This window comes from Stegostoma tigrinum, chromosome 14 (genome assembly GCF_030684315.1).
Source record: "Stegostoma tigrinum isolate sSteTig4 chromosome 14, sSteTig4.hap1, whole genome shotgun sequence".
Classification (NCBI taxonomy): domain Eukaryota; kingdom Metazoa; phylum Chordata; class Chondrichthyes; order Orectolobiformes; family Stegostomatidae; genus Stegostoma; species Stegostoma tigrinum.
The window spans coordinates 45,076,105-45,102,027 of NC_081367.1; the positions used below are offsets into that span (position 1 = coordinate 45,076,105).

General features: G+C 40.4%; 1 protein-coding gene across 2 annotated transcripts in view; it reads left to right on the top strand.

The window, feature by feature from the left end:
• The first annotated feature begins 547 nt into the window (after positions 1 to 547).
• Positions 548 to 25,923, top strand: part of LOC125457582 (endothelin-converting enzyme 2-like) — a 173,168-nt gene continuing 147,792 nt past the window's right edge. The window contains exon 1 of one of the 2 annotated variants that reach the window (XM_048541996.2): positions 548 to 874. Coding sequence is in view for 1 of the 2 variants with exons in the window: in XM_048541993.2 (XP_048397950.1) it covers positions 5,417 to 5,449 (33 nt within the window). In the remaining variant the exon portion in view is untranslated. Of the gene's footprint in view, positions 875 to 5,206; positions 5,450 to 25,923 lie in introns of those variants that run through there. The other variant, XM_048541993.2, reaches the window with a different exon arrangement.

Below are 25,923 nucleotides of genomic sequence, written 5' to 3' on the forward strand. Positions count from 1 at the left end.
CAGTTCTACAGTAACCGGTGATTCTGTGTCAGACTGGGGACTTTTTAAAACAGATATTTGGTATTGATTTTAGCAGATATTAATTCCTTTCCTGTTGGAAAAATTGTGAAGGACAGATGGGCCAAATTTTGTAGCATTACTATTATAATAAATTTTATTCAATTTTGTTAAAATGTAGTTAGTCTCCTTCATATGAAATTTATAATTTCTGAGCATTTTAATTACATAAAGGAAAACATTTTACTAGCTTAACAAATACAATATTTATCAAAAAAATGCATTAATAAAATTAATGATGTTCTTTGCAGCTGAAAGATTATTGGTCAATTCCATCTGTTGATTGCATCCAGTTCATTTGGGCTTAGTCTTCTATTTTATTCTCTATAAATCCGTAATCCAGCGGCGTCTCCTTATTATTAATGATACGTAGCTAATGTCAGGGAGATGAACTGTTGATAGGTTTGGCCCAGTGTACCACGCTTGGTTCTGAGACTGACGCTGTATATTCAAACTCTACTGCAGAGATTTTGAGCAAACAATCTAAGATGACACTGCAAGCATAACATTGAAGAAATTTTGCACTAGTCAATGTGCCATCCTTTGAAATGAGTTGGGCGTAAAGATTCCACAATAGACGTTAAATACCGCAGATACTAGAAATCTGAAATGAACACACAATGCTGGAATTACACAGCAGATCTGGCAGTATTTGTGGAAATATGCAAAAGATTAACGTCTCAGGTCGTGCCTTTTTTTAAAAATCAGAACTCCATCAATTTCCATGGTACAATTTTCAGCGACAAGCTGATGAGACTCCCCTTCGTGGTCAACTTTCATCCCGTAGCCAACATTCAAGAAATAAGCAAACACTAAGGTAAATTAAGCGACCTGGTTATTATAATTATAAATATTAATAATTTATTTACAGTCTGGAACATCGTAAACGCGTGAAAGGCGCTAGACATATTTCTTGCTTGATTATCTTAGTGGCTTTACAGCGACGGGGAATGCATTTTCAGTTAGGAAGGAGCTAATATATGAACAGAACAGCTGCTAAAATGCTTGATTGTGCACATCTGTGTAAATAAACAGATATAAGTTGTAAAACGCTTTTGTATCTTTGCTGGAATATTTTGGACATCTTGAATTAGCAAGAATAGCATTTGCAGATACCAGAAATGTCCACACAGCGACGCTCTCATTCTTCACGTTGAATACTGCTGCGAGCTACGCTTCGCTCGCATGTAAACTAAAATAAAACGTTGCGCTGAAGGTATGAAGAACATTTTGCTCATTGGCAGTTTAAAATTGTATAATTTTCTGCAGTAAAGAAGGAAAATGACATTGAAACTAGAGGTGGTTTTACTGTAAACCTCGTTTAACATTAAGACAACATTTGATGCATGATTTACCGAATGCATTTCCCTTGTTATGAATAAGCTAATAGGGCATTCGTTAAAATAATTTTCAGCAGAGATGGCTGGCCGTCTGAATCAGACAGCTGTCTATTGAACAGTTTGATTGCAAGAATATTTTCCCCTCCAATGATATGATTGAAAATCTTGGCTCGAAGCCAATCATGACATGCTTAAAGATTTGTTGATCTGCAAGGATACGTTACTTACTAAATGAACAAAAGTTTTATCTATTTTTGTGTTTTATTTATTTCATATATGCTTATGATTTCATGCAGCAACTCAAATTATACATAATGCCCTGCTCATATAGTTTTCTAAAATGTAACGAGTTTCTGTGTAACTTTGCAATCAATAAGAAAAGAATATAATTTCCAGGCTCTTCTGCCACAAGCTATTGTTATTACTATTGATTATGAGTAGTTATTATGAACTTGATCCGGATATGGCCTTAATATTATTTGTAATTTCCGTACTATTTTCTAACATGTTGAAAGTAAAACAATGTTATTCTGACAGTTCTATAGATTTCTAATACAGAAAGTACTATTAAACTGGAACACTCATGTACATTTGATCCCATTTGTATTGATTCCAAGCAAAGATATATACTTTATCCAGTTCTCTTCTGCTAAATTTAATAATATAACTATTTATCTTAAAACTGCACTATTTAAATGCCACAATCTTTCTATTGATCATTTCAACTTGCCATTTTTCTTCTTTTATGCTTTGTACTCACAATTCCCTACGTCATTTGATTCCACTTAAAATGATCTCCAAATAGTTATTGGCATCAAAAACACTAAAAACTACCTCTACAGCAGAATGATTTCAAACTTATTGCAGCAATTAACCAGCCAGCAGTTGAAAATGAAAATGAAGGCTAAGGTTTTCATCAGGTCCCTTCATCACAATCCTATTACTGCAGAACAGTTGTAACTTGAAAGTTGACTCTTTTTCAGTTAGATGCTAAAAAGTTAATCTCCTTTCCGTGAGAGGCTAAAATAAAATCAGTGCTATTTATTGGAAGAGCAGTGATGTTATCCCCTGTGTTATAGCAAAAACTCACTCAATATCACAAAAACAGACTCTCTGGTCAATACCACATTGCTATTTATGGCAGTTTACTGCCCATGTATTAACTACTATGTTTCCTGTGATCAGCAAACTATCCCTCAATTCAAGGTTGACCTTTACTAAGGTTTGCAAGCTTCTGCTGAGGATCTTTATGTGACTGATTGTGTTGGCTTTTGACTTCGAGATCTTGATGCACATGGGTCACAATTTCCCATGAGGTTGTGATCCAGAGCATAGGATTTGCTTCCTTTTCCTTACCTCATCATTAAGATGTGACTCAAAGCAATGATTCAATTCCATGGACTAGTTGTCAACATTTTGAGGATTAGTAGCAAGCTCACTCCAATTCTTAATGTCAATACTGCTGCACTTCAAAGAGAGGTTCAGAATGTCTTTGATGTACTTTCTTATCCGCTTCTGGGAAGATGTTTTTTGCAATTTGGACGCAATGTCCAGGCCATTGAAATTGACTTTGTTCAGTTTCTTTTTAAGTTTTTCTTGAATGTTTGGGGAGCTGGCTTCAAAAAGAACACTAGGATTTGTTCAATACTGTTTACCCTAGAATATTATGGCCTCCATCTCCAATTTTTATGCTCCAACCTTTGAATCCAATGAAGATGTCAGGAAAACAAAAGTTCAGTTTTGACCCTGGTCAACTCCTCACTGCCATCTAGCAGGAGAAAAGATCATCCTTCTGGGATCATTAATGCCAAAATTACCTGTCTTACGAACCACTGGGAAGAATAGGTGGGAGAAGTCAATGCAAATGTCATTATCCTGATGACAAAATGCACTCAATGTGGCCTTATTATAATAAGCACCATAATCTGTCAAAAGAACAAATACAAAATCATGTAAGGGCTTTGTAAATCAAAGCACTGGCACCTCCTGGGCTATGTCTTGTTCAGGTCAAAGGTCTAAATTAATGGCCATCCCACTTGATCTATGAAGTTGACTGAAGCCTGTTGGACAGATGATAGATCCCATTTACTTTTTCAAAACAGTAACTGCACCTTCCAAGTACTTTGTTGCTTATAAAGTGCTTTAGGATGATGTCAGTTCGTGAGATATGGTACATAAATGCAAATTATTATCACACAGGGGGATGATAACTCATGATTTCACTAGATTAGTCAACTTGAGACCCAGGCTAATGCTCTGAAGATGTGTTCAAACCCCACTCTAGTAGCTGGTGGGATTTAACTAAATTAATTAATGTAACTCATTGATAGTTAAAACCTGAAATTCAAAGCCATCACTATACTGTTGTCAATGAAACTATCACTGATTGCTGTAAAAGCCTATCTTGGTCACTAATGTCCTTTCCTTTCCTTTAGGAAAAGAAATCTATCCACCTAGGCTGGGATTGATGTGACTCCAAAGTCACACCAGCATGGTTGAATTAATGCTCTCACAGTCAGTTAAGGGGCAACAGATGTCAATAATGTCCACCTCCCATGAATGAATGAAAAAATGTATTTTAGTTGTAACATCAAGTCGATACACTACTGCAGTAGGTATTCTAAAGATGCACATGTTCTATTACAACACACTGGCATATTATTCCTGTTATGGACCATATCACACTCCCTCAAAATATATTAAGAAGGTAATTTACAACCTAACTTTTTCTTATTTTACATTTGAGTGTAAGGTGTTGTGTTCCAGATGCAATTTGATTGGTCAAACTACCAGGCTTGAAACAAAACATACTTTGTTCATACACTAAAATTAAAACGCAGAATAAATAAAAATAGAAGAAAATTGGCTTAACTGTAACTCTATCAAAATGCTTAATAAAATGACAGATATAAAACATTAGTAATTAACTGTTCCAACATAATAACATTGCATAAAACCATTCTTGGCAAAGGCAAATTGATTAAAATAGATTGTCAGTCATTCAATTCTAACAGCAGGAAGAGAACCCCAGCTTTTTGCTGTAACAGAGGGAGGAGGAAGAGCTTACACATCCAGCTTCAAGAACCCAGCAACTGTTTACTAAGTGCTCCACCAAAAAAAAATTTGGGTTTCGTGGGAGCTTGACCCCACCCATTCAGGCTGCTTCTATTGTTCCAACTTTAAAAACTAGCCCAAGGCCTCACAGACTTACTTTATTGTCTTTGGTGCATACTGCTGGACACCTCTGCCCTAACCTTTCTTCACAACTAAAGGACAAAATGCACCTCTTAAAAGCCATGTTGCATTCCATATTTTTGAACTTTACAAGTTTTAAAATTGTAATTTCCTCACATATAAATTAGTGGTTCTTTAGACTTTAATATCTAGATGCTAACCTAGAATCATAGGCTTAAGCCACATTCCAAATAACAGCACATCGTATTTTCCAGTGTCAGGTTAGTTAGAACTGGTCTAACAAGACATTGCAGAATATTTTTCGAAGCGTCAGATTTACCGTTCCCAGAATTTCCCAAGGCAATGATCAATTTCTAGTAAAGAAACCCATCAGCGCCTGTTTGACTTTCGGTGGGTCTGAATGATCCTACATCTATTACCGTTATGCATGAAGGCTGCTTGTTCATCAAACTATAAAGTGAACGGCGATTCCAGTTGCGTTCGCACTGAATTAATCATGACTAGAGTGGGTAGAATAAACTGCATATGCTTTTGCCACACCTGATGTTTGCCGGCCATCTCCGAGCTACAATAGATTTCTTGTCATAGTAACCAATGCGCAATATGTGATTGGAAGATCACCTCAGTACAGTGCCGGGCCTGCAAGGCGCGGCCATCCTCATTCTTGGCGTCTTCCTCTTCAAATATCAATAAGCGCGTCGCTGTTTTTGAAAAAAAAATCCCTATTATTCCGCCGGCTGCGATTGTGCAACAGACAATGATACTTATTGATGCTTTCATGACCAAAATGTTTGTGGCGTGATAGACCAAAAGACATTTACAGGATGAATGTGGCTTTACAAAATCTCAGCAATAACGTAAGTTCTAAACCGGCTTTGTTAACACTTGTGTGTATACAGTGCTAGATAATGTGATCAGAGCAAGCAATATTCGTGATGAGATCGTGCATGTTGGACAGTAATTAACCAAGTGAAAATAACACGAAAATTAAATCCAGGTTCTCATGCTTCTAATAACCCATTCGCCTGTGTGTTTCAAATTTGAGCTGTAAGTGGTATTTAAATAATCGTACGATTTCCATAAATGCTGTTTGCAATGACAATTCGTGACAAACAGGCGCCAGGAAGATTAAATGGAAAAGTACAGGGAACACGGGCAGGTCTGTTATTTCTGCGTTGAATATGAAAAAAGACCTTTTATGTGTTCTGGCTTTATTTTGAAATGTTTCCAAAGACGATCTTTTGCAAAAAAAAATGACATGCGGTATTGTTGTTGAACTCTGGACAAACAGGAAGGATGTGCTCCAGTTGCGGTTCGTTAATTTACCCAGTAGTTATAAAGTGGGCCGTAGTTCATTTCGCTGGACTGCGATACAACTGTTTTGTACATAGAACAGCTGATGTAGGAATGAAAAATAAAGTGTAGTGGCAAATTTCCTTTACATTTTGAATACAAATGACAATACACACTTTCGAACATATATCTTGACTTCAATCACGCCTGGGTACAAACTACCTTCGCTGAGAGAATATGGTTGTCACTGCGATCAGCTTCATGTAAACTGACGTGTTCCATTCCAGCGGAGACACAGATCAGTTTATTTACATTTACGTTGCTTTAACATTGCGGAACCTTTCTGCTCTCCTCTTCGGAGACCAGGTACGTTCTCCGAGATCAAAGTAAACTCGCACTATGTGAAGGGAGGATAGAAATATTGAACACGTAACAGGTGACTCTCTTTTAATTGTCAGTTTATTTCGCATTTTCAGATCCACAAAGTTAAATAAATATATTCTAGTTTGAAATGTGTTACCAACGTGCTTGGTCAACTTTTTTTTACAGGAATTCTGGGCGCTGATGTATAACTAGGACTTATAGAGGCTTTGGAGGATATGATTTTCCGGCTTAATTTTGAAGACAGGAGTTGTAAATTGATAGTCATGACTTTACTCTTTCCCTAAATTATCTGCGCCTGAGTTAGGGTATTTTGAGTTAGTAAGTGAACATCACTCTATTGCAAAATAAAGAACAATACAACTAAGGTGTAGATTTGGTTACAATATACAAAGAGTCCTGCACGTTCATGTTGTCCATTTAAATAGATTTTGGCAAATACCATGCCATGTGCGAGCATTGAAAAGACAAATGATTAACATTGTCCAAGTTTATTGGCTTGGAAAATATTGATTATTGTAACATTATTCCCAAAAATGGTTGACATTCAACTGAAATGGCTGGATAGTATTTATTTTATACTTGTAAGACTATACAACTCTTCCCAGCACAAAGATGCTGAGAATACTAATTTGAGAGTTCATTATTGTTATTAATCACAGTTCTCCTCTTTACAATCCTTCCTTGTGAAAAGATTTGTATATGAGAATTATACATACATGAGCAAATTGTTTCTTTAGGATCATGTGATCACATGACACATAGTCAACATTATAAGAGGAGATGATTATTTAATTAACTTTAATGAAAAAAATTATGGTAGCAGTCTGAATAAAATCAAAGGTCAACAATAGATAGCTCCCCAAAACATAGAAGGATGACAATGCAGTGTTACGCCATGCCTGTTTCCTCTGGACTGCCTGCTAAGTTACATGATTGTAATATGCAGTTGAATGCCAAATGGGCTGCTTGACTGACTGCTTGCCTCCGCAGGAGCCCCAGATTTGTGTGACTTATCGTCACTTAAAGCTATTTTTCACTACTTAAAATCATCTCCTAAAGGTGATGTATGTCATAATTGGAGCGGGTACTGAAAGTAGTCAGAAGAATGTCTGAGCAGGAAGAATAATGAATGGTGCAATAGGGCAAGGAACCATTCTTCCAGATATTCCAATGGAATCCCTGCCGCAGCAGGTGGAGAGATGTCCTCTATCCACAGGAGACTCCCCAGACAGACATTGTAAAGTCAGTGGGACCAGATGTGTTTGTGCTCAATACCAGAAGGCTTGACTCAAGGACCTGGATGGAGTACCATAAGAAGTCAGTGACCTCACACAAGAGTGCTAAATGTCAGTGAATACATCTTCGAGTTTCATACCCTACCAGCTGTGGAACTATCTTCATGCGCTGTTCAATTCATCCTATTATAGTCCCTCAGCTGGCTAACATCACTAGCAATCTGATACAGTCTTAACATTCAGAGCTTTACCTCACACTCATACACTTACACTAGTGTGAGAGAGCAGCCACATCTGCAGCTTCCATGCCTGATAGCTATTCAACCATGTCAGATGTAATACACAAATTGATTGCACAACACTCATTGACACATTTCCCTCTCTTGCAGAACAATATGAGGCATCACTGAAAGCAGAAGTACCTAATTCACAGGATATAGACTCTACTATAAGTCATAGAGTCATGGCCATAATGGAGAAGAGGGTTTTGGCCATCATTGGAGCAACCTTTATTGAGGCCTTGGGTAATGGTGGGACTGAAACCATCAAAGGTATGCGCATACCTCATTCTCTGTCTCCTCTCCTTTCAAGCTGCAATTCCCTAATCTACAAGCTGCAGTTAATGCCAATGTACACCTTCCAATTTTCCACCTATTTGCACACGACAACCCAAAGGTTGTATCTTTTTCCTTTCAGATACCCAAGGACTTCACCCTGCCAGGTGTAGCAGACAAGAAAGACGAAGGAGCATAAAGACAGTACTGAAGAAGAAACCCTGTAATCCCATCTCATAATGGCAGCCATCAGATGAGATACTGACACTTCATATTTTTAGAGGATAACTTAAAGAAAACTGAATGTTAACACACTGAAATTCTTGGTGCACCAGCAGACATGTTAGAAAGCCCCTAATCCATGTCCGGAAGTGCTGCAGAGTCTGACATCAACTTGATATAGTATTTTGCACAGACCTTGGAGCCTAGCTCTCTACTGTGGAAGGGTTGGCCAACTCTGTCATAATACTTGCAGATCTAACCATGGTATAGGATCTGATGACTGATGTCTCAGCTTTCATCTAAAACGAGTAGAACCTACCCCATGTCTAAGTGCTGCATTGTAAGCTCAAACCATAGTCACGCAAACTTAGCTTGCTGCTGTGCAGGCTCAAATTACTGTATTGCAGCAGTGGATACCAGTGTTAAGGGCTAACAGAATTGCAGAATGGTCCAGCAATCTATCCACTAATATAATGCAAAAAGAACTAAGCAATTTGGGATGGGCAATAAATGTGGCCTGCCCAAAGATGTTCACATCCTAATAATGAATATATTATACAAAATGGATAACAGGTGCACAGAAACATAGAAAATAGGAGCAAGAGGCTATTCACCCCATCAGGTCATCTCTATCATTCAATATAATCATGGCTGATCATCCAACACAGTACCCTGTTCCTGCTTTCTCCCCATACCCTTTGATCCCTTTAGTCCGAAGAAATGAATCCTTCTTGACCAGCTTCAATGTTTTGTTTTGGCAGAACTTTTTGCGGCTCAGTAGAATTTCATAGGCTCAGTAATATCTAGGTGAAGAAATTTCTCCTCATCTCAGTCCTAACTGGCCTACCCACATCCTTACACTGTTAGCCCTGGTCCTGGACTCCCCTGTCATTGGAAACATCTTTCTTGTGTTTACTCTGTCTAGTCCTGTGATAGGTTTCTAAAAGATCCCCCAAATTCTTCTGAACTCCAGTGAGGATAATCATAACTGAATCAGTCTCTCTTCACACATCAACACTATCACCCCAGAAATCATTCTGGTAAATCTTCGTTGCATTTTTTCCCAGCTAGAACATCCTTCCATAGGTATGGAGACCAAAACTGCACAAAATACTGCTGGCATGGTTTCAGTGGGGCTCTGTACAATTGCACCAAGACGTCCCTGGTCTTTTACTCAAATTCTCTCATTATGAAAACCAACATGCCTGTTTTAGTGTCTGTTGCATCTGCAAGCCTACTTTCAGTGACTGGTGCACAAGGCCATCCAGGGCTGGTTCTACCTTCCCCTTTACTGACATATTGACATTCAGATAACCTTCCTTCCTGCTTTTGCTACCAAAGTGGATAACTTCACATTTATCCACACAAGGCTTCATCTGACTTATATTTGCCCACTCACTCAACTTGTCCAAATCACACTGAAGCTTCTCTGTATTCTCCTCACAGCTGACCCTCCCGCCCAGCTTTATGTCATCTGCAAGCTTGGAGATATTGAATTTAGTTTCCTCATCTTAATCACTATTGGACAGTCTGAATAGCTGGTGTCCAAGCACTAATTCCCATGGTACCCCACTAGTCACTGCCTGCCACTTAGAAAAGTGCCTATTTGTTTCTACTGTTTTATTTCCTGTCTACCAACGAGTTCACTGTCTATGTCAATACACTATCCTTGATGTCATGCAGATTAATTTTGTGTGCTAATCTCTTATGTGGGATCTTATCAAAAGCCAACTGAAAGTCCCAATGAATCATATCAACTACAGGGGTGGCACAGTGGATCAGTGGCTAGCACGGTTGCCTCACAGGGCCAGGGACCCAGATTTGATTCTACCCTCAGGCAACTGTCTGTGTGAAGTTTGCGTGTTCTCCTGTGTCTGCATGGGTTTCTGCCTGGTGCTCTGGTTTCTTCCTGTAGTCCATATATGTCCAAGTTGGGTGGATCAGCAATGCTAAATTACTCATATTGTTCGGGGATGTGTAGATTAGGTGCATCAGCCAATCTAAATGATCCATAGTGTTCAGGAACGTGTGTGTTAGGTGTGTGAGCCATGGGAAATGCAAGGTTACAGGGATAGTTTTGGGTGATTTGTCCAGGAGGGATGCTCTTCAGAGGGTTAGTTTGGACTCATTGGGCCAAATGGCCTGTTTCCACACTGTAAGGCTTCTAAGGAGCTGGCTCTCCTTCATCAACTGAACAAATTACAACCTAAAAGAAATTCTGGTATGTTCGTCAAGCATGACTTACCATTTATAAATCCATGCTGACTTTGACTGATCCTGTCCTGTTTATCAGTGCACTGCTATTAAATATTTTCTAATAGACTCTAGCATTTTCTCCACTACTGATGTCAGGTCAAACTGTTTATAATTCCCTGTTTTCCCTGGGGGTCTATTAGCAGCCGTCCAATCCATAGGAACTGGTTCAGAATCTATAGAATCTTTAAAGATGGCCACAAGAGTATCCGATAATTCTAAGCCATTTCCTTACTTACTTTGGAATGTAAGTTAATGGGCCCTGGTACTTATCAGCCTTTAATCGCATCAGTTTCTCCAACACAATTTCCCTACTAATATTGATTTCCTTTCATTCCTGTCTCTGTCTAGACCCTGTGTTCCCCAACATTTTTGGGATGTTATTGCGTTCTTGTTTGTGAAGACAGACCTAAAGTAGTAGATATCTCTTTATTTCCATGATGTGGAGGTGCTAGTGTTGGATGAGGCTGGACAAGGTCAGAAGTCACAGGACACCAGGTTATAGTCCAACAGGTTTATTTGAAATCACAAGCTTTCAGATTGCTGCTACTTCGTCACCTGATGATGGAGCAGCTCATCGTTCCCAATGTAACTCACCATGTTTGTGACTGTAAGGGGTTTACATTCATCTTTGCTTTTCTTTTTCCAATCACATACCAACAGAAACTTTCACAATCTGTTTATATGCTCCCCCAAGCTTACTTTCATACTCTATATTTCCTCCTCTTACTCAATCCCTTTGTCCTTCTTTTCTGAAATCTAAACTGTTGCAACTCCTCAGGTCTGCTGCTTTTGTTTTATGCCCTTCCCCAATCTCCCTTATTAGCTATGGTTGGGCCCCTTTCCCATTTTGATTTTAAGCCGGAAAGGAATAAACAGTTGTGGTAGTTTCTCCATGCTTTCTGTGTTTGTGATTGCCTAGTCCTGCACTATTACATTAAGTAACGCTCCCTGATTTACCAGAGCCAGCTTATACCTCATACCATTGTAGTTTCCTTTCATTTGAATTCAAGATGCAGTGTCAGAATCAACCATGTCATTCTCCTCCTTAATAAAGAATCTGATTATACTATTTTCATTCTTCCACAAGAGATCTCCCACAGCTAGACTGCTAACTGTTCCTTTCTCATTTCATAATACCCAGTCTAGATGATCTGTTCTCCATTTGGTTCCTCAACACCATTGATACAAAAACCCATCAGATATACACTGTAGGAATTCCTCCTTTATGGTATTGCTACTGATTTGATTTGTCCATCTTTATGCAGATTATTGTTGCCCAAGATTCGAACTGTACCTTTTTGTTTGAGTCTCTAATTTCCTGTTTAATGCTTCCCTCAAAATTACCACTCCAGCACAACCACCAATATTGTTTCCTGCTTCTTGGTGTTTCTAAGCTCTACCCACACAGATTTCACTCCAATTGAGCCACTATCCTTCCTATTTATCACATCAATTTCCTCTTTAATGGGCAATGCTATCCCACCTCCTTTTCTTGTTTTCGTCTGTCCTTCCTAAAAACTGAATACCCCTGGACATTCAGTTCTCATTCTTGGCCATCCTTCAGCCACATCTCCATAACACCAACTGTATCATGCCCAATTATATATATTTGCACAAATAATTCATTCATTTTATTGCAAATGCATGGTAGTGTGCGTGAACACCACAACCTGCAGTCACATGCAATCATGGCATGAAAATTTATCCCATTCCTTCATAGTTGATGATCCATGAAAGTGGATGCTTAGAATCATAGAATCCCTACACTGTAGGAACAGGTGATTCAGCCCATCAAGTCCATACTGACCCTTCAAAGAGCATCCCACCCAGGCACACCCCACTTCCCACAGCTAATCCACCTAAACCACACATCCCTGGACACCACAGGCAATTTAGCATGGCCAATCCACTTAACCTGCATATCTTTGAACTGAGGGAAAAAAACGGACCATCCAGTGAGAACCCATGCAGACATGGGGAAAAAATGCAAACTCCACATAGACAGTTGTCCAAGGGTGGAATCAAACTCGGGTCCCTGGTGCTGTGAGGCAGCAGTGCTAATGATTGGGTCAAAATCCTGGAACTTCCACTCAGATTTTTATGGTATAAGAAGGTACTCACCATCACCTCCTCGGGGCAATTAAGAGATAACAATAAGTGATGGCTTTAGCAACAATGCACACAGCTTGTAAATACATTTTTTTTTAAAAAGCCTGCTGCGTGAGAGTCACTGGATCACAAAATAGACTAACTCTACAGCTTAATTCCTTGTGCTGGAAAAAGTGTTCAGTGTCCATTTGTTTCTTAAGATTGTTGCAAATATACAACAGTTCATACCATTTTGCTGGATTGGGGTATCTTGTAGCATGCTGCTTAGTAAGATACTTCTCTCATCCCTCAGCTTGAACCTTCTATTTCTTGTTTGCTGTTGAAAATGTGAGGTACCAATGATGCAGCAGGGACAACATGACATGTGTACCCTTGTTTAACAACAGGACCAATGTTCCATATTTTTAAATGTGAGATTTAAGGAGTAAAGTAATAAAAATATATTGATGGAAGAGTATAAATTAGAATTTAATGAGGTAAGGAAAGAGAAATGAAACTAAAGAAAGAAGTATGGGTTTAGAGAAAACTTCTTAAGAAAAGATTTTAGGTTTGGAATGCTTAAATACTTTGGTATCTGTAGGAATGATCTACTACACTTTAAATGGTTCCCTTTCGGAGAGGTTTTATGGCATTACAGGAACTTAATCTGCTTATTAAAATACTTGCACAACTTAATAAAATCCTGAACACATTGAAACCATGCATAAATGCAGGAAACTCATGAAAGGTCACAGATGTAGAAGGTTGAGAGTGAGTTACCATTTTGCACAAGCTACTGCCAGAGTGGCACAAATTATTCAGCAACCTGTGATGATTGGCAATTCATGTGGTATCTTTCTCCCTCCACATTGGTGGATGATCTTTATTACCAATAAACTTGGATATTTCAATTTAGGCTGACCTTCCATCATGTACCCTCCAGAAATTTTGAATGATCTAAACCGCTCACTGTCAATATCCTAACTTGTATTAAGTTCTGTTCACCATTGCTTCTGTATTTGCTTTCCTACATTGGCTTTCAGACTGCAAATACCTTCATTATAATTCTCAGCTTTGGTGTTAAGTAACGTCCACAGCCTCATTTTTTCCTTAGCAAAAACAGAAATTGCTGGAAAAACTCAACAGATTTGGCAGCATCTATGGAGAGAAAGCAGAGTTAACATTTCGGGTCCAATTGCCCTTCTTTAGAACTCACGTTTCCTTATCTTTGGAACCTCCCCTAATCAAACAACCCTGATTTTGTCAGTCTCTAATTTTGGCTTGCTGTACGTCCCTGATTTCTGTTGCATCACCGTCAGCAGCTATGCTAGTTCTCCATGGCTAATCTCCAGAATTCCCGAACTAAAGGTTTGCACCTTTCTCTCCTTTTTATACTTATTAAAACCTAGCTCTTTGACCAAGTTTTCAGCCATCTGTCTTAATATTCGTGTTTGGCTCAGTGCCAAATTCTATGCCATAAATTTTTAGAGAAGCACTTTCCAGCATTTTACTCAGCTAAGTGTGCAATATAATTGCAAGGTTGTTGGCCTTTCATGTTGAAAACATTTTTGATTCAGCATCATGTAATTACCATTACAATTTAGGTTTCACTTCCATTAGACTGGATCAGGAATACATGGCTGAATTACAAATGCCATGCTAGGCTGGTTTTGGTGGATAGGACTAGTACAATATGTTGAGTGTCTAGTCTACCATATTCCTGCTCACCCTTGAGCTGACCTGCATAATGGACTAGCTACTGCGATATGTAAATAGATAGTTAAATGGAATCACATTTTGGGGCAACTATGATCTTCTCTCTGCCCCACCCAGCACTCTCAGCAATGCCCACTGCTCGGGTCTAATGTGGCCACATTGACAGGAGTTGTAAACCAAATATGTTGACCAGCAGTTCCTGCAGGCAAAACTTCTCACCGAAAGATAGACATCCCACACTTTACCAACTTAGTCCACCCATAGCATGTTACAGTTGCAAGTCATACTTATTTCAGTTGGATTTGCTATGTTATGTCTGTTAGATGACAGTCAGTATGTCAGTATGTCCTTAGAAAACATGTACATGGCTTCACCACTAGCATGTGACCTGAGTATAAAACTGTCTGTTCCTCCATCTTACCTCAAGCAAGGGACTCTACTGGAAGAGTACCCCTCTCTTGTAATAATACAAATAACTTGGTACAAGCCCAGCTGTTCATATGCCCGAGGAACGAAACGTTTACAGGTAACAGTTGCAATAAATAACTGTTGGGTTTTCAATACCACAATGACTTCCTCAGTTTCTAATGTTAAAGGAATTTTCATAAGCCTTGCTGCTTCGGGTAAATTAGTTTGCTGGAGGCAATCTGATATCAAGCTTAAAGCTGACTTTCTTTCTGGGGGTTGCGGGGAATGACCAGTTAGTACCTTTGAAAAACGCAGCCCTTGGTGATAATTTCTGGGAGCCATGCCTCATATTGAGACATTGTGACACAAATTCACAAGAAAGTTACTAGGACTACAATCGTAGAGTATGAGGGCAGGTTGCATTTTTGTAATCTTTTGAATATAGAAGACTGGTATTCCATTAAGTGTAGGAAATTTAAGGAATCAGAATTGAAGGAGCACAGGAAGATTGTACGGCTGAAGGAGATGACAGAGCTAGGGATTGATGTCGTCATGGAAGGCTTTGAAAACAAAAATAAGAACTTAAAATTTTATCTTTGCTTCACTGAGAGTCAGTGTAGACCACCAAACATAAGAATAATGGATGAATATGTTGGTGTAAATTAGGAAACATTAAGCAAAGGTTCAGACAATTAGGAGCATGGAAGGCTGGCCAGGAAAGTGTTTGAGTCATCAAGAAGCAATAAAGACTAGAAGCAAGGATTTTAGTAGTAGATGAGCTGAGCCAGGTGTGAAATTCTTTGCAAACTCTGGAAGATTGAATATAAGATTGGATTCTGATATCTCAGAAATTCATCAGAGTTTCCAAAATTCGAAGAGGCCCACAAGATTCTAGGGAGCAGATTGAAGGCCTTAAAAAAAGCTTAGTGGAAAAATGTAATAAAATAAGCACAAAGATTAAAACATTATAATGAAGCGTTGAGATAGCGACTTGCTAGGTTGTTTGTATGATCTCCAAAATTCTTCAATCATTTCAGGAGTCACAGCATTTGGAAATATTTGAAATGAAGATCAATTCAAGCATATTCTCATGAATAGGTGTTTTGGAACACTGTTCGGAAGTTTTAATTTTAGCAGTCTCTCTTCATGAATGATGATTTGAATTTGATCAGATGCATTAGAAATGTATAAATTATTTTGCAATTTATTCATGCATGAAGTAATCCTTCAACTTTTCCAATATGTGATTTATACAAATCATTTAATCCAATGTCATTCACATTTCCATTGATGAATCATTTTATTCAACTGCATTGCATCCAGCCTGAGGGTATCATCAAAAGAAAATATTGATAAGGCACTGACTGTGTTGAACCTTCTGGCAAAGGCAAATAGGTTAAATGTGCCCAGAGAACAAAGTTCACATATGTTCCTAAGCAACGAGAATATCCTTCACTTGTAACTTGAAACTTGCCTGACATGCACCGTTCGGAAAAAGGTGAGGAAAATGCCAGTGTCTACTAACACCCAGATTTGCTTGAAACTGCGCAGGAAAATAAAACAGGAAGACAAGACATCAGCCATCAGGGGTCAAGTCCCCTCCCCCATCCACCACTATACCAAGCCAGAGCCTGCTGGAAGAGAGTGTGCATCTGCTTAATTAGGCCATTCCCAATGTCCACTCTGTTGACATTCAGCTGTTCTCTAGCAGGATTATATTACATAATAGCATGTAACATGCATTTGGCATTGGTGTAACAAAAGTCAGATGTTTTCTATAAGAGGCAACAAACTCACAACAGCAATTTTCCACCTGACATTGAAAATCTACTCCCAGCATTTTTTGTGAATATCTCCACTCGCCTTGATATTTAAGTAAATTTTCAGTAACGTACCCAAGTCATTGAGGAGAATAATTTTCCTGCTAGGGTTCATACCTTTATCACCTTTCACGGATATGTTCTGTCCATTGAAAGGATAAACGCATGACTGGCAGATCTCAGTGTTAGGCGACTGAGGGGAGGTGACACTAGGAAAACTCAACAATGATTCTGACCCCATGATAATTCACGGTTTCAGGCCAAATATGGGCAAGAAACCATTCTGTACATTGCCTGTATGCCCATTCTGAACTGATGAATTGATACATTCCATACAGATCAATACTTGGAGGAAGCTTTGAGCGTGACAAGGGAACAGAGTAGACCCTCGGTGGGAACTTCAACATCTCTCACCAGTGGTACTACCACTTCTTGAGCTGGTCAAGTTTAGAAGGACATAGTTACCAGTCTGGGCCTGAAGAGAACTGATAAGAAAGAATAACATTCTCAACCTTGTCCTCGCCAATCTATCAATATCTAACAGATATGACAACATTAATGTGTGAGCATTGCATAATCTTTGTCTTTACCAGTTTTTGTCTCTGTAGTGAGAATACCCTCCACCATTTAAGAACAACAGCTAAAAACTGACCACCCATGAGGCATCATGGGACCCGACCAGCAGCAGAATTGCATGCAACCACTCGGTTTGGCATCTTCCTCTGTCCCCCCATCACCCGTAACCTAACAAATCCAGCGTAATTCAATAAAGAATGTTGGTAAACATGCTGAATGCAGTATTAATGTATCTCAAATTGAGTTGCTAGCAAGTCATCCTTCAATACAGTACTATAGTGCATTCTGGTTAGTGAAAACATAGAACATAGAACATAGAACAGTACAGCACAGAACAGGCCCTTCAGCCCACGATGTTGTGCCAACCATTGATCCTCATGTATGCACCCTCAAATTTCTGTGACCATATGCATGTCCAGCAGTCTCTTAAATGTCCCCAATGACCTTGCTTCCACAACTGCTGCTGGCAACGCATTCCATGCTCTCACAACTCTCTGTGTAAAGAACCCCCCTCTGACATCCCCTCTATACTTTCCTCCAACCAGCTTCAAACTATGACCCCTCGTGTTAGCCATTTCTGCCCTGGGAAATAGTCTCTGGCTATCAACTCTATCTATGCCTCTCATGATCTTGTATACCTCAATTAGGTCCCCTCTCCTCCTCCTTTTCTCCAATGAAAGGAGTCCAAGCTCAGTCAACCTCTCTTCATAAGATAAGCCCTCCAGTCCAGGCAGCATCCTGGTAAACCTCCTCTGAACCCTCTCCAAAGCATCCACATCTTTCCTATAATAGGACAACCAGAACTGGACGCAGTACTCCAAGTGCGGTCTAACCAAAGTTTTATAGAGCTGCAACAAGATCTCATGACTCTTAAACTCAATCCCCCTGTTAATGAAAGCCAAAACACCATATGCTTTCTTAACAACCCTGTCCACTTGGGTGGCCATTTTAAGGGATCTATGTATCTGCACACCAAGATCCCTCTGTTCCTCCACACTGTTAAGAATCCTATCCTTAATCCTGTACTCAGCTTTCCAATTCGACCTTCCAAAATGCATCACCTCGCATTTATCCAGGTTGAACTCCATCTGCCACCTCTCACCCCATCTCTGCATCCTGTCAATGTCCCGCTGCTGCCTACAACAGCCCTCTATACTGTCAATGACACCTCCAACCTTCGTGTCGTCTGCAAACTTACTGACCCATCCTTCAATCCCCTCATCCAAGTCATTAATAAAAATTACAAACAGTAGAGGCCCAAGGACAGAGCCCTGTGGAACACCACTCACCACTGACTTCCAGGCAGAATATTTTCCTTCTACTACCACTCACTGTCTTCTGTTGGCCAGCCAGTTCTGTATCCAGACAGCTAAGTTCCCCTGTATCCCATTCCTCCTGACCTTCTGAATGAGCCTACCATGGGGAACCTTATCAAATGCCTTGCTGAAGTCCATATACACCACATCCACAGCTCGACCCTCATCAACTTTTCTAGTCACATCCTCAAAGAACTTGATAAGGTTTGTGAGGCATGACCTGCCCCTCACAAAGCCGTGTTGACTGCATTTAATCAGGCCATGCTCTTCCAGATGGTCATAAATCCTATCCCTCAGAATCCTTTCTAACACCTTGCAGACGACAGACGTGAGACTTACTGGTCTGTAATTGCCGGGGATTTCCCTACTTCCTTTCTTGAAGAGAGGAATTACATTTGCCTCTCTCCAGTCCTCAGGTACAACTCCAGTGGAGAGCGAGGATGCAAAGATCTTTGCAAGTGGCGAAGCAATTGCATTTCTCATTTCCCAAAGCAGCCGAGGACAAATCTGGTCCGGCCTGGTGACTTGTCAATCTTAACAGTGCCATATAAATGAAGATGTGCAATGCAGCAAGCATTGGACCAAGCCAAAGCTCTTACACACCCTGTCATGACTGCTCCTAATATAATCAAGTACAATTTTGCTGAATATTTTGGTAACTAAATACTCCCCTCCCTTTGAAAAGCAGCTTTCCTTAAAATAACTGCAGTGGTGACAGACATCCTGCCTTCTACATACCCTCCTTTCAACTTCCAACAATTAATAGATTGCATTTTAGGAGCTTGGCATTAATATGTCATTAGTTGACCGGAAAGGAGACACTGGTGTTCATTGCATGTCACTTGGGCAAGTACAAGACCTGCACTCCAGATGTTAGCTTTTGGGCCATTACGATCAAAACATGAGATTATAAACATCCAGTCATGAATGGTGATGGATAATTAAACAAACACACAAATATCCCCATCCAAAATGATAGGGCAACCCAGTATATCAGTGCACGTAAGACAAGGCTGAAGCCCTTGCAACCATCTTCAGTCAGAAGGGCCACTGGAGGATCAACTTTGGTCTCCTCCTGAGGTCCCAGCATCACAGATGTCAGTCCACAGTCAATTTGATTCACTCCATATGATATCAAGGAATGCCTGAGGCATCAGCTACTTATAGGAGGAGGTGATGGCCTAGTGGTATTATTGGCAGACGGTTAATCCAGAGACCCTGATAAAGCTGTCGGGACCAGGGTTCAAATCCCAACGGATGGTGTAATTTGAATTCAATAAATATCTGGGAATTAAGAATCAAATGATGACCATGAACCCATTGTTGGGGAAAAACCCATCTGGTTCATTAATATCCTTCAGGGAAGGAAACTGCCATCCTTACCTGGTTTGGCATACATGTGACGTCAGACCCACAGCAATGTGATTGACTTTTAAATGCCCTCTGGGCGACTAGAGATGAGAAATAAGTGCTGCCTAGCCAGCAATGCCCGCATCCCGGGAATGAATAAAGAATAAAAGACTAAGAGCTTTTGCAGCATTCCAGCAATTGTACAAAGATGTGCTCCAGATTTGGTTGCACAGCTAACCAAGCAGTCCTTGTACAGCTGCATGGACATGACAATATGAAAAATCAGCAAGGTAAATCCTGTCTATAAACAATAAAATAAATCCAGTTTTATGAATTACTACTCAGTTGATTCTTGACCATTGGCTTGGAAATCGAAATTGTCACTGACTGCCATCAATGATACTTGCACAGCAATAATCTCACAATGTTGTTCAGTTTGTATTTCTTCGTTCAGGGGTAATTCAGTAAATTTGATCATTTTGCTTTACCATTCTCCCTTGGGCTTGTAACAACATGACACCTCAAGTTTACAGTCTACAGAGACTGTAAAACAGGTTCATTTGAACATTCCAGCAGATAGAGCCATGGAGGGTTACAGCACGGAAACAGGCTCTTTGCCCAACTTGTCCATGCTGACTGGGTTTACTAAACTGAATTAGTTTGGTGTATATCCCTCCCAACCATTCCTATGCATGTAACTGTCCAAATGTCTTTTAAATGTTGCAATTGTACTTGCTTTTACCACTTTCTGTGGCAGCTCGTTCCATATACACAGCACCCTCTGTGAGAAAAAGTTGCTTCTCAGGTCCCTTTTAAATCTTTCCCCTCTCAGCTTAAACCTATGCTGTCTAGTTTTGGACTTCTCTACCCTGGGCTAAAGATCCTTGGCTATTCACCTTATCTCTGCCCCGCATGATTTTATAAACCTTTATAAGGTCGCCCTTCGGATGCCTATGCTCCAAGAAAAAAAGCCCCAGACTATCCAGCCTCTGCTTATAACTCAATCCTTTCAGTCTTGGTAGCATTCTTGTAAATCTTCTTTGTAAAACTTTCTGTTTCATAACATCCTTCAATAGCAGGGCAACCAGAATTGTACACAGTACTCCAAATGTGGCATTACCACTCTCTTGTACAGCTGTAACATGATGCCACAACTCCTCTACTCAAAGCTCTGACCAACGAAGGCAAGAACATCAAATGCCTTCTTCACTGCCCTCTCTATTTGGGATGCCACTTTCAAGGAACTGCATAAATGCACCCTTAGGTCTCTCTATTCGACAACATTCCCCAGGGCCCCGTCTTTTACTCTGTAAATCCAGCACTGGTTTACCTTATCAAAATGTAGTACCTCGCATTTATCTGAATTAGATCCATCTGCTGTTCCTTGGCCTACTTGATCAAATTGATCATGATTCTGTAGTACTCTTAGATAACCTTCTTCACCGTCCATGATACCATCAATTTTGGCACTTCATAGTCAGGATTCTCTCATAAGGGGTGGAGAGTTGAATGACTGACAGCACATCACCCCTCTTGACTCTTTGTGTCATTTCTTGGGTTGCTTTCCTCTTGGAATGAGAGAGTGCCATGTATTACAGAAGATATAAAGAGATCCTGAAGTTGTTACTACTAGTGCAGTTGGGGAGATGTTCCAAGTGAGTGAGTTAACAACACAGAGGGAATGCTGGGTCAGGGATTCAGGTAGGTGAGAGTGAATGAGGTGTGACAATGTTGTCACTGTCAAAAGATTATTTTGTTCTGGGTTTTTTTGAAGAAAGGTGCTAAAGGCAGAGGTGCTGAAGCGACAAGGGAGCTAGAAAGCAAAAACAGTTTAACAATGGAAGGAGAGTGGCCAGTTCTCCCCATTCAGGGTTTTCTAGTTTTTTTTAGCTGCAGCAGTCACAAGATGTTTTGAGTACCAGAAGAATTGCAAACCTCAGTAAAGGATTCCTAACTTACTTTCTCTGAAATCTCTTTTGATGTTATTCCCTCCTGCCTGTAAGAATCTGTACTTGAATTTACCTTTGGGCCAAAGGGTTTGTTTGTGGGATGTTGCTATATATCGGAACAGTTAATTAGTTAAGTTCATGTATTGGGTCATTTAAATTTTTCAATAATTAAGTTATTCTAAATTCTGCTTTCATTTGTTCGTGTTTCAACTGTAGTGTTTAAATAAATTCAGTTTTGCTTAAAGCTGAGTGGTCTGACCAGTTACATCACACCTGGAATGCCCAATTCACAGCACCTTTAAAATAAGAAAAAGTTAGGGTCTAGGCTATCTTCTTAAAATATTTTGAGAGTGTTTGGCCTGTCCATAACAGTGAGAAGATGTTGGAGGCAATAAGGGGATTTGTGGAGTATGAGCGTTGGTAGGAGCTGATTAAGTAGTAAATGTAGAGGAGTGTGAGTTATTGGAGAGAAGATAGTGGCACTTATGATGTAATTGACTTTCTTCCTACAGTACTATGCATTACTTCTTGGTTTTCTTTTGCTTTTCCTTGGAGCAGGCTAACATCAACATTCCCTCTAAGCAGCACAACTGTTCATGCATAATTTCTCTGAGGTTTTGCCCATGGCAATCGGCATGCCAGTGACATTCACAGCATTGACCTTTAGTTTCAGAAGGTCGTTGCCAAGTACAGATCTTGGACATAGGTGCAGAAGGGAAAAAAGTTAGTAGGAATGCTGGTTGATATGGTCTGGAATCATGGCGTCCGAATCTGGTAAGGGGAACAAAGAAATCTGGCCTGTTCAACACCCTGTCCGCCAGGTACTCCAGGATCCTGCCCATAAACCAGAGTGTCAGTCTTCCCCTGTCTGCCATGTCCAGGAACTGTACAGGGCAGCTCCAAATTAACAGTGCTTGTCTACAATGCCCATTTAGGATGATGCCTGCATCATGGATGCTAATGAATTCCAGGATATCTGGTGAGTGTTGAATTGTTGCAGGAATAGCACGTGGTAAGCTGGGTTGGAAATTGGATGCGATACATTCTATAGGGGCAGGAACAGTATTTAATGTAACGGATTCGGTTAGACTTGGCAAGAAAACTCACTCAGATGTGCAGCAAAAATCCCTCCAACAAACTTATGCAATTTGTTCTTAGTCGATAAAGAGTAAGATTCAGCCAATTTATGGAGTTGAGCTACCCAGTAAGGCTAATTCAATTCAATTATCAGCATGCTCATGTATAAGGTGAAAGTTTACACTACCGTGATTAAAGAAAGCAGCTCATCACTGTGGTCAATGGACATGGGCTCAAAATTGGACATTCAAAATTGACCCTCAGCCAGAGAAATCAGGCCTATCAGTATGTCGGCCAAACTAAATTAAACAGCAGCCAACAGCTATCAGCTATAGAAAACAGTGGAAACCAAGATACAAACAGCCCAAAGGTTGTGTATCCAATCAGATATTCTGGCATGTTGACTGCCTGCGCATGTGCACTTTACATGTATTGGCATAGCAACAGGGAAAGGTGTTAGCATGACCCCGTTGGATGATTTGAACCCAGCTCATTAGTAAAAGTTCACAGAACATTCTGACTGGTCTGGGCTATGGAGGGGATAGAAACACAGAACTGGGAGCCATCCCCTTGGTGAGGACTCAGTGAAGGTGTGGCGAAGACTCGCAGGGAAGACTCACAGCAAGACTTGTGGCAGAAGACCATGCAGCAACCCAAGAAGTTTCAGGAGAAGATTCACCCTGACCATCGAGAACCATCATTGTGGTAGAGAGCCAGCCGTATATCAGAGAGGAAGGAGATTCCAACTGCCCAGCTCAAAAGTGGATCGTTGTGGGTAATATCCTCTCTCAGACAGCCAGAGCTAGGTAGAGAGTAAATATTGAGAGAATTTGGTAAATGCTCACATACTGTTTTTAATAAGGATTATTTTGTCAATAAAACTGAGTTGTACCACCAATCTCACTGACAAGAACACTTGGTAAAATGTTTTTAATACATAAATTGGTTGAAAGGTCCAAAGCACAGACAACATTGGCGACACTGGGTCGACTTCGATTGGAAGTGTTTATATAAACTCTACACTCTTGACTTGTGTCACGTTGATTGTGAAGAGGCCCTGAGGAGTCAGGAAGCGAGTTACTCCCTGTGGGGTTGCTTGCCTCTGTAACCACACTAATTTTACGGTATTTAACTTTGTAAACTGATGTGCAAAAGAACAAGAGACAACATGAGGAAATGTCCTTGCACAAAAAGTAGTTATGATTAGTAGGAGTTGAATCCCACCAAATTTGAACTCCAGCCTGAGTCTGAATGAACAGGGCAGCTGCTCCATGTGATGGTCAGGATTCAAATAGGTGAAAGAGGGTGAAGCTTTCTGACCAGCGATTGGGCCATAAAGCAAGTGCTTTTAATGTGAGGAGGTCAAACACCTAGGGCTAGGACAGGACAAGGTTTGCACAGAAAACAGAGGCAAGGAAGCTGAATACAGAGTCAGAGCACACTCAGGGTGACAAGAAGCCAGATAATGGGAGTAGGGACACACAAAGTTACAGAGAAGCCAGAGTAGGTTTGGGAACCAACAAAGTAGGAGAAAGTGAAAACAGTCATGGATCTAGAATCGTAGAGAAGCAAAAAGCAGCTAATGTGGAGTCAGGGAATCATGAGACAGAGACAGCAGTAAGTTAAAAGAGAACGACAGAAGAAACGGCATTGTGCCGAGAGTGGGAAAAGGTAGGAAGAAAATACTAAAATAAGAAGTGACTCAGGTGGGTTGACCATTGCAGTGAGTAAATATTGAATCCAGGACCTGCAGAACAGAAATGTTAGGAGACGGAGCATAGGCTGAAGGCAAGTGCGCAAGGGTTTGACAGTTGCCAGCTACATGAAGCAGCTGACAGGTGGAGATTGGGAGACTCTGAAGCTGAGTAAGGACCTAGAGGAAGTGAAGCAGAAACTGGAGAAAGTAAAAGCCAAAGGAGCAGAGCAGGAGCAGAGGAACCAGGCAAATGTTGCACATTTGGACAGTTTCTCACCCAGTGCAATAGACCATACCAGGAGGCACAGCCTGTGGTCAGTGATCAGCCCAGAAAGCTATGGATAAGCTGAACGAGAAATTCAAAACCTTACAGGTTGCATTCAGAGTCCTGCAATAGGCAGGCAAAGAAAACAGTGCCAGCACTGCTGACCATTTGAAATGCCAAAGCAACATTGAAAATTTGAAGTCTTAACTTCCCATGCAAAATGTGTGCGTTTGGGACGATAGACTCAGAAGAGAACAGTGATTATGGATAGACTGAGAGGAAATGTAAGAACAAGCCCACTGCTATGCCAAGTGTGATGAAGATTGGGGACCCCCATCTCCCATTCCAAAGCGAGAAGATCTTTTAACACTCCCAGGATCTTACCTTGCTCTAATGAACCCACCGTACACAATCTGACAACATGGCCAGAACAATATTCAAATTACTTATACAATTGTGTTATGGTGGCGCAGTTGGTAGAGATGGTGAAAAAGATCCTTGTGTTTGAGCCCACAACTGACTCCTATCTTTTTCATCAGCACCGACCAACAATAGGTCCTGTATGGGTTTGACAATGACAAGGAGGTAAGACTGATATTAATATGCCTGAGCTCTGCAATCCATTCTGCCTTATCCAATCCTCGGAATGTGGGAGGAAGGGAGCTGCAGGCCATGAAAACAGCAACCCTAGCCACTGTAGGATACATTAGGAAGACCCTATGTTGTGGATTAAATAAGTGCAGGTAGCAAAAGGGAGAGCATCCAACTGCATTTGCCAGGCACCTATGGACACAGGTCATAGGAGTCTTTGGTAGCCTAGATCAGACTGCGCTGACACCCTTCTGGTAAATTGGACCTGAATGCTTGTCTCACGACAGGTGCAGCGAGGAAAGCTTGTGAAAATTTAACAATGGGTGATAAGGAGGTTAGACTGCACTTGGGAGAAAGAGATTTATGAGTCAGAATAACCCAAATCAGCTAATGAGGAAATATGCCCAGTAAAAGCCCCAGAGAGAAGAGGGTGGCTGAAACAAGAAGAGTTATTATCGGGGACATGTACCTCCATGCACCCATCCTGCAGTGAGATATAAGGATCAACAACAGGGTGTTCTGAGGCAGCAGCTGC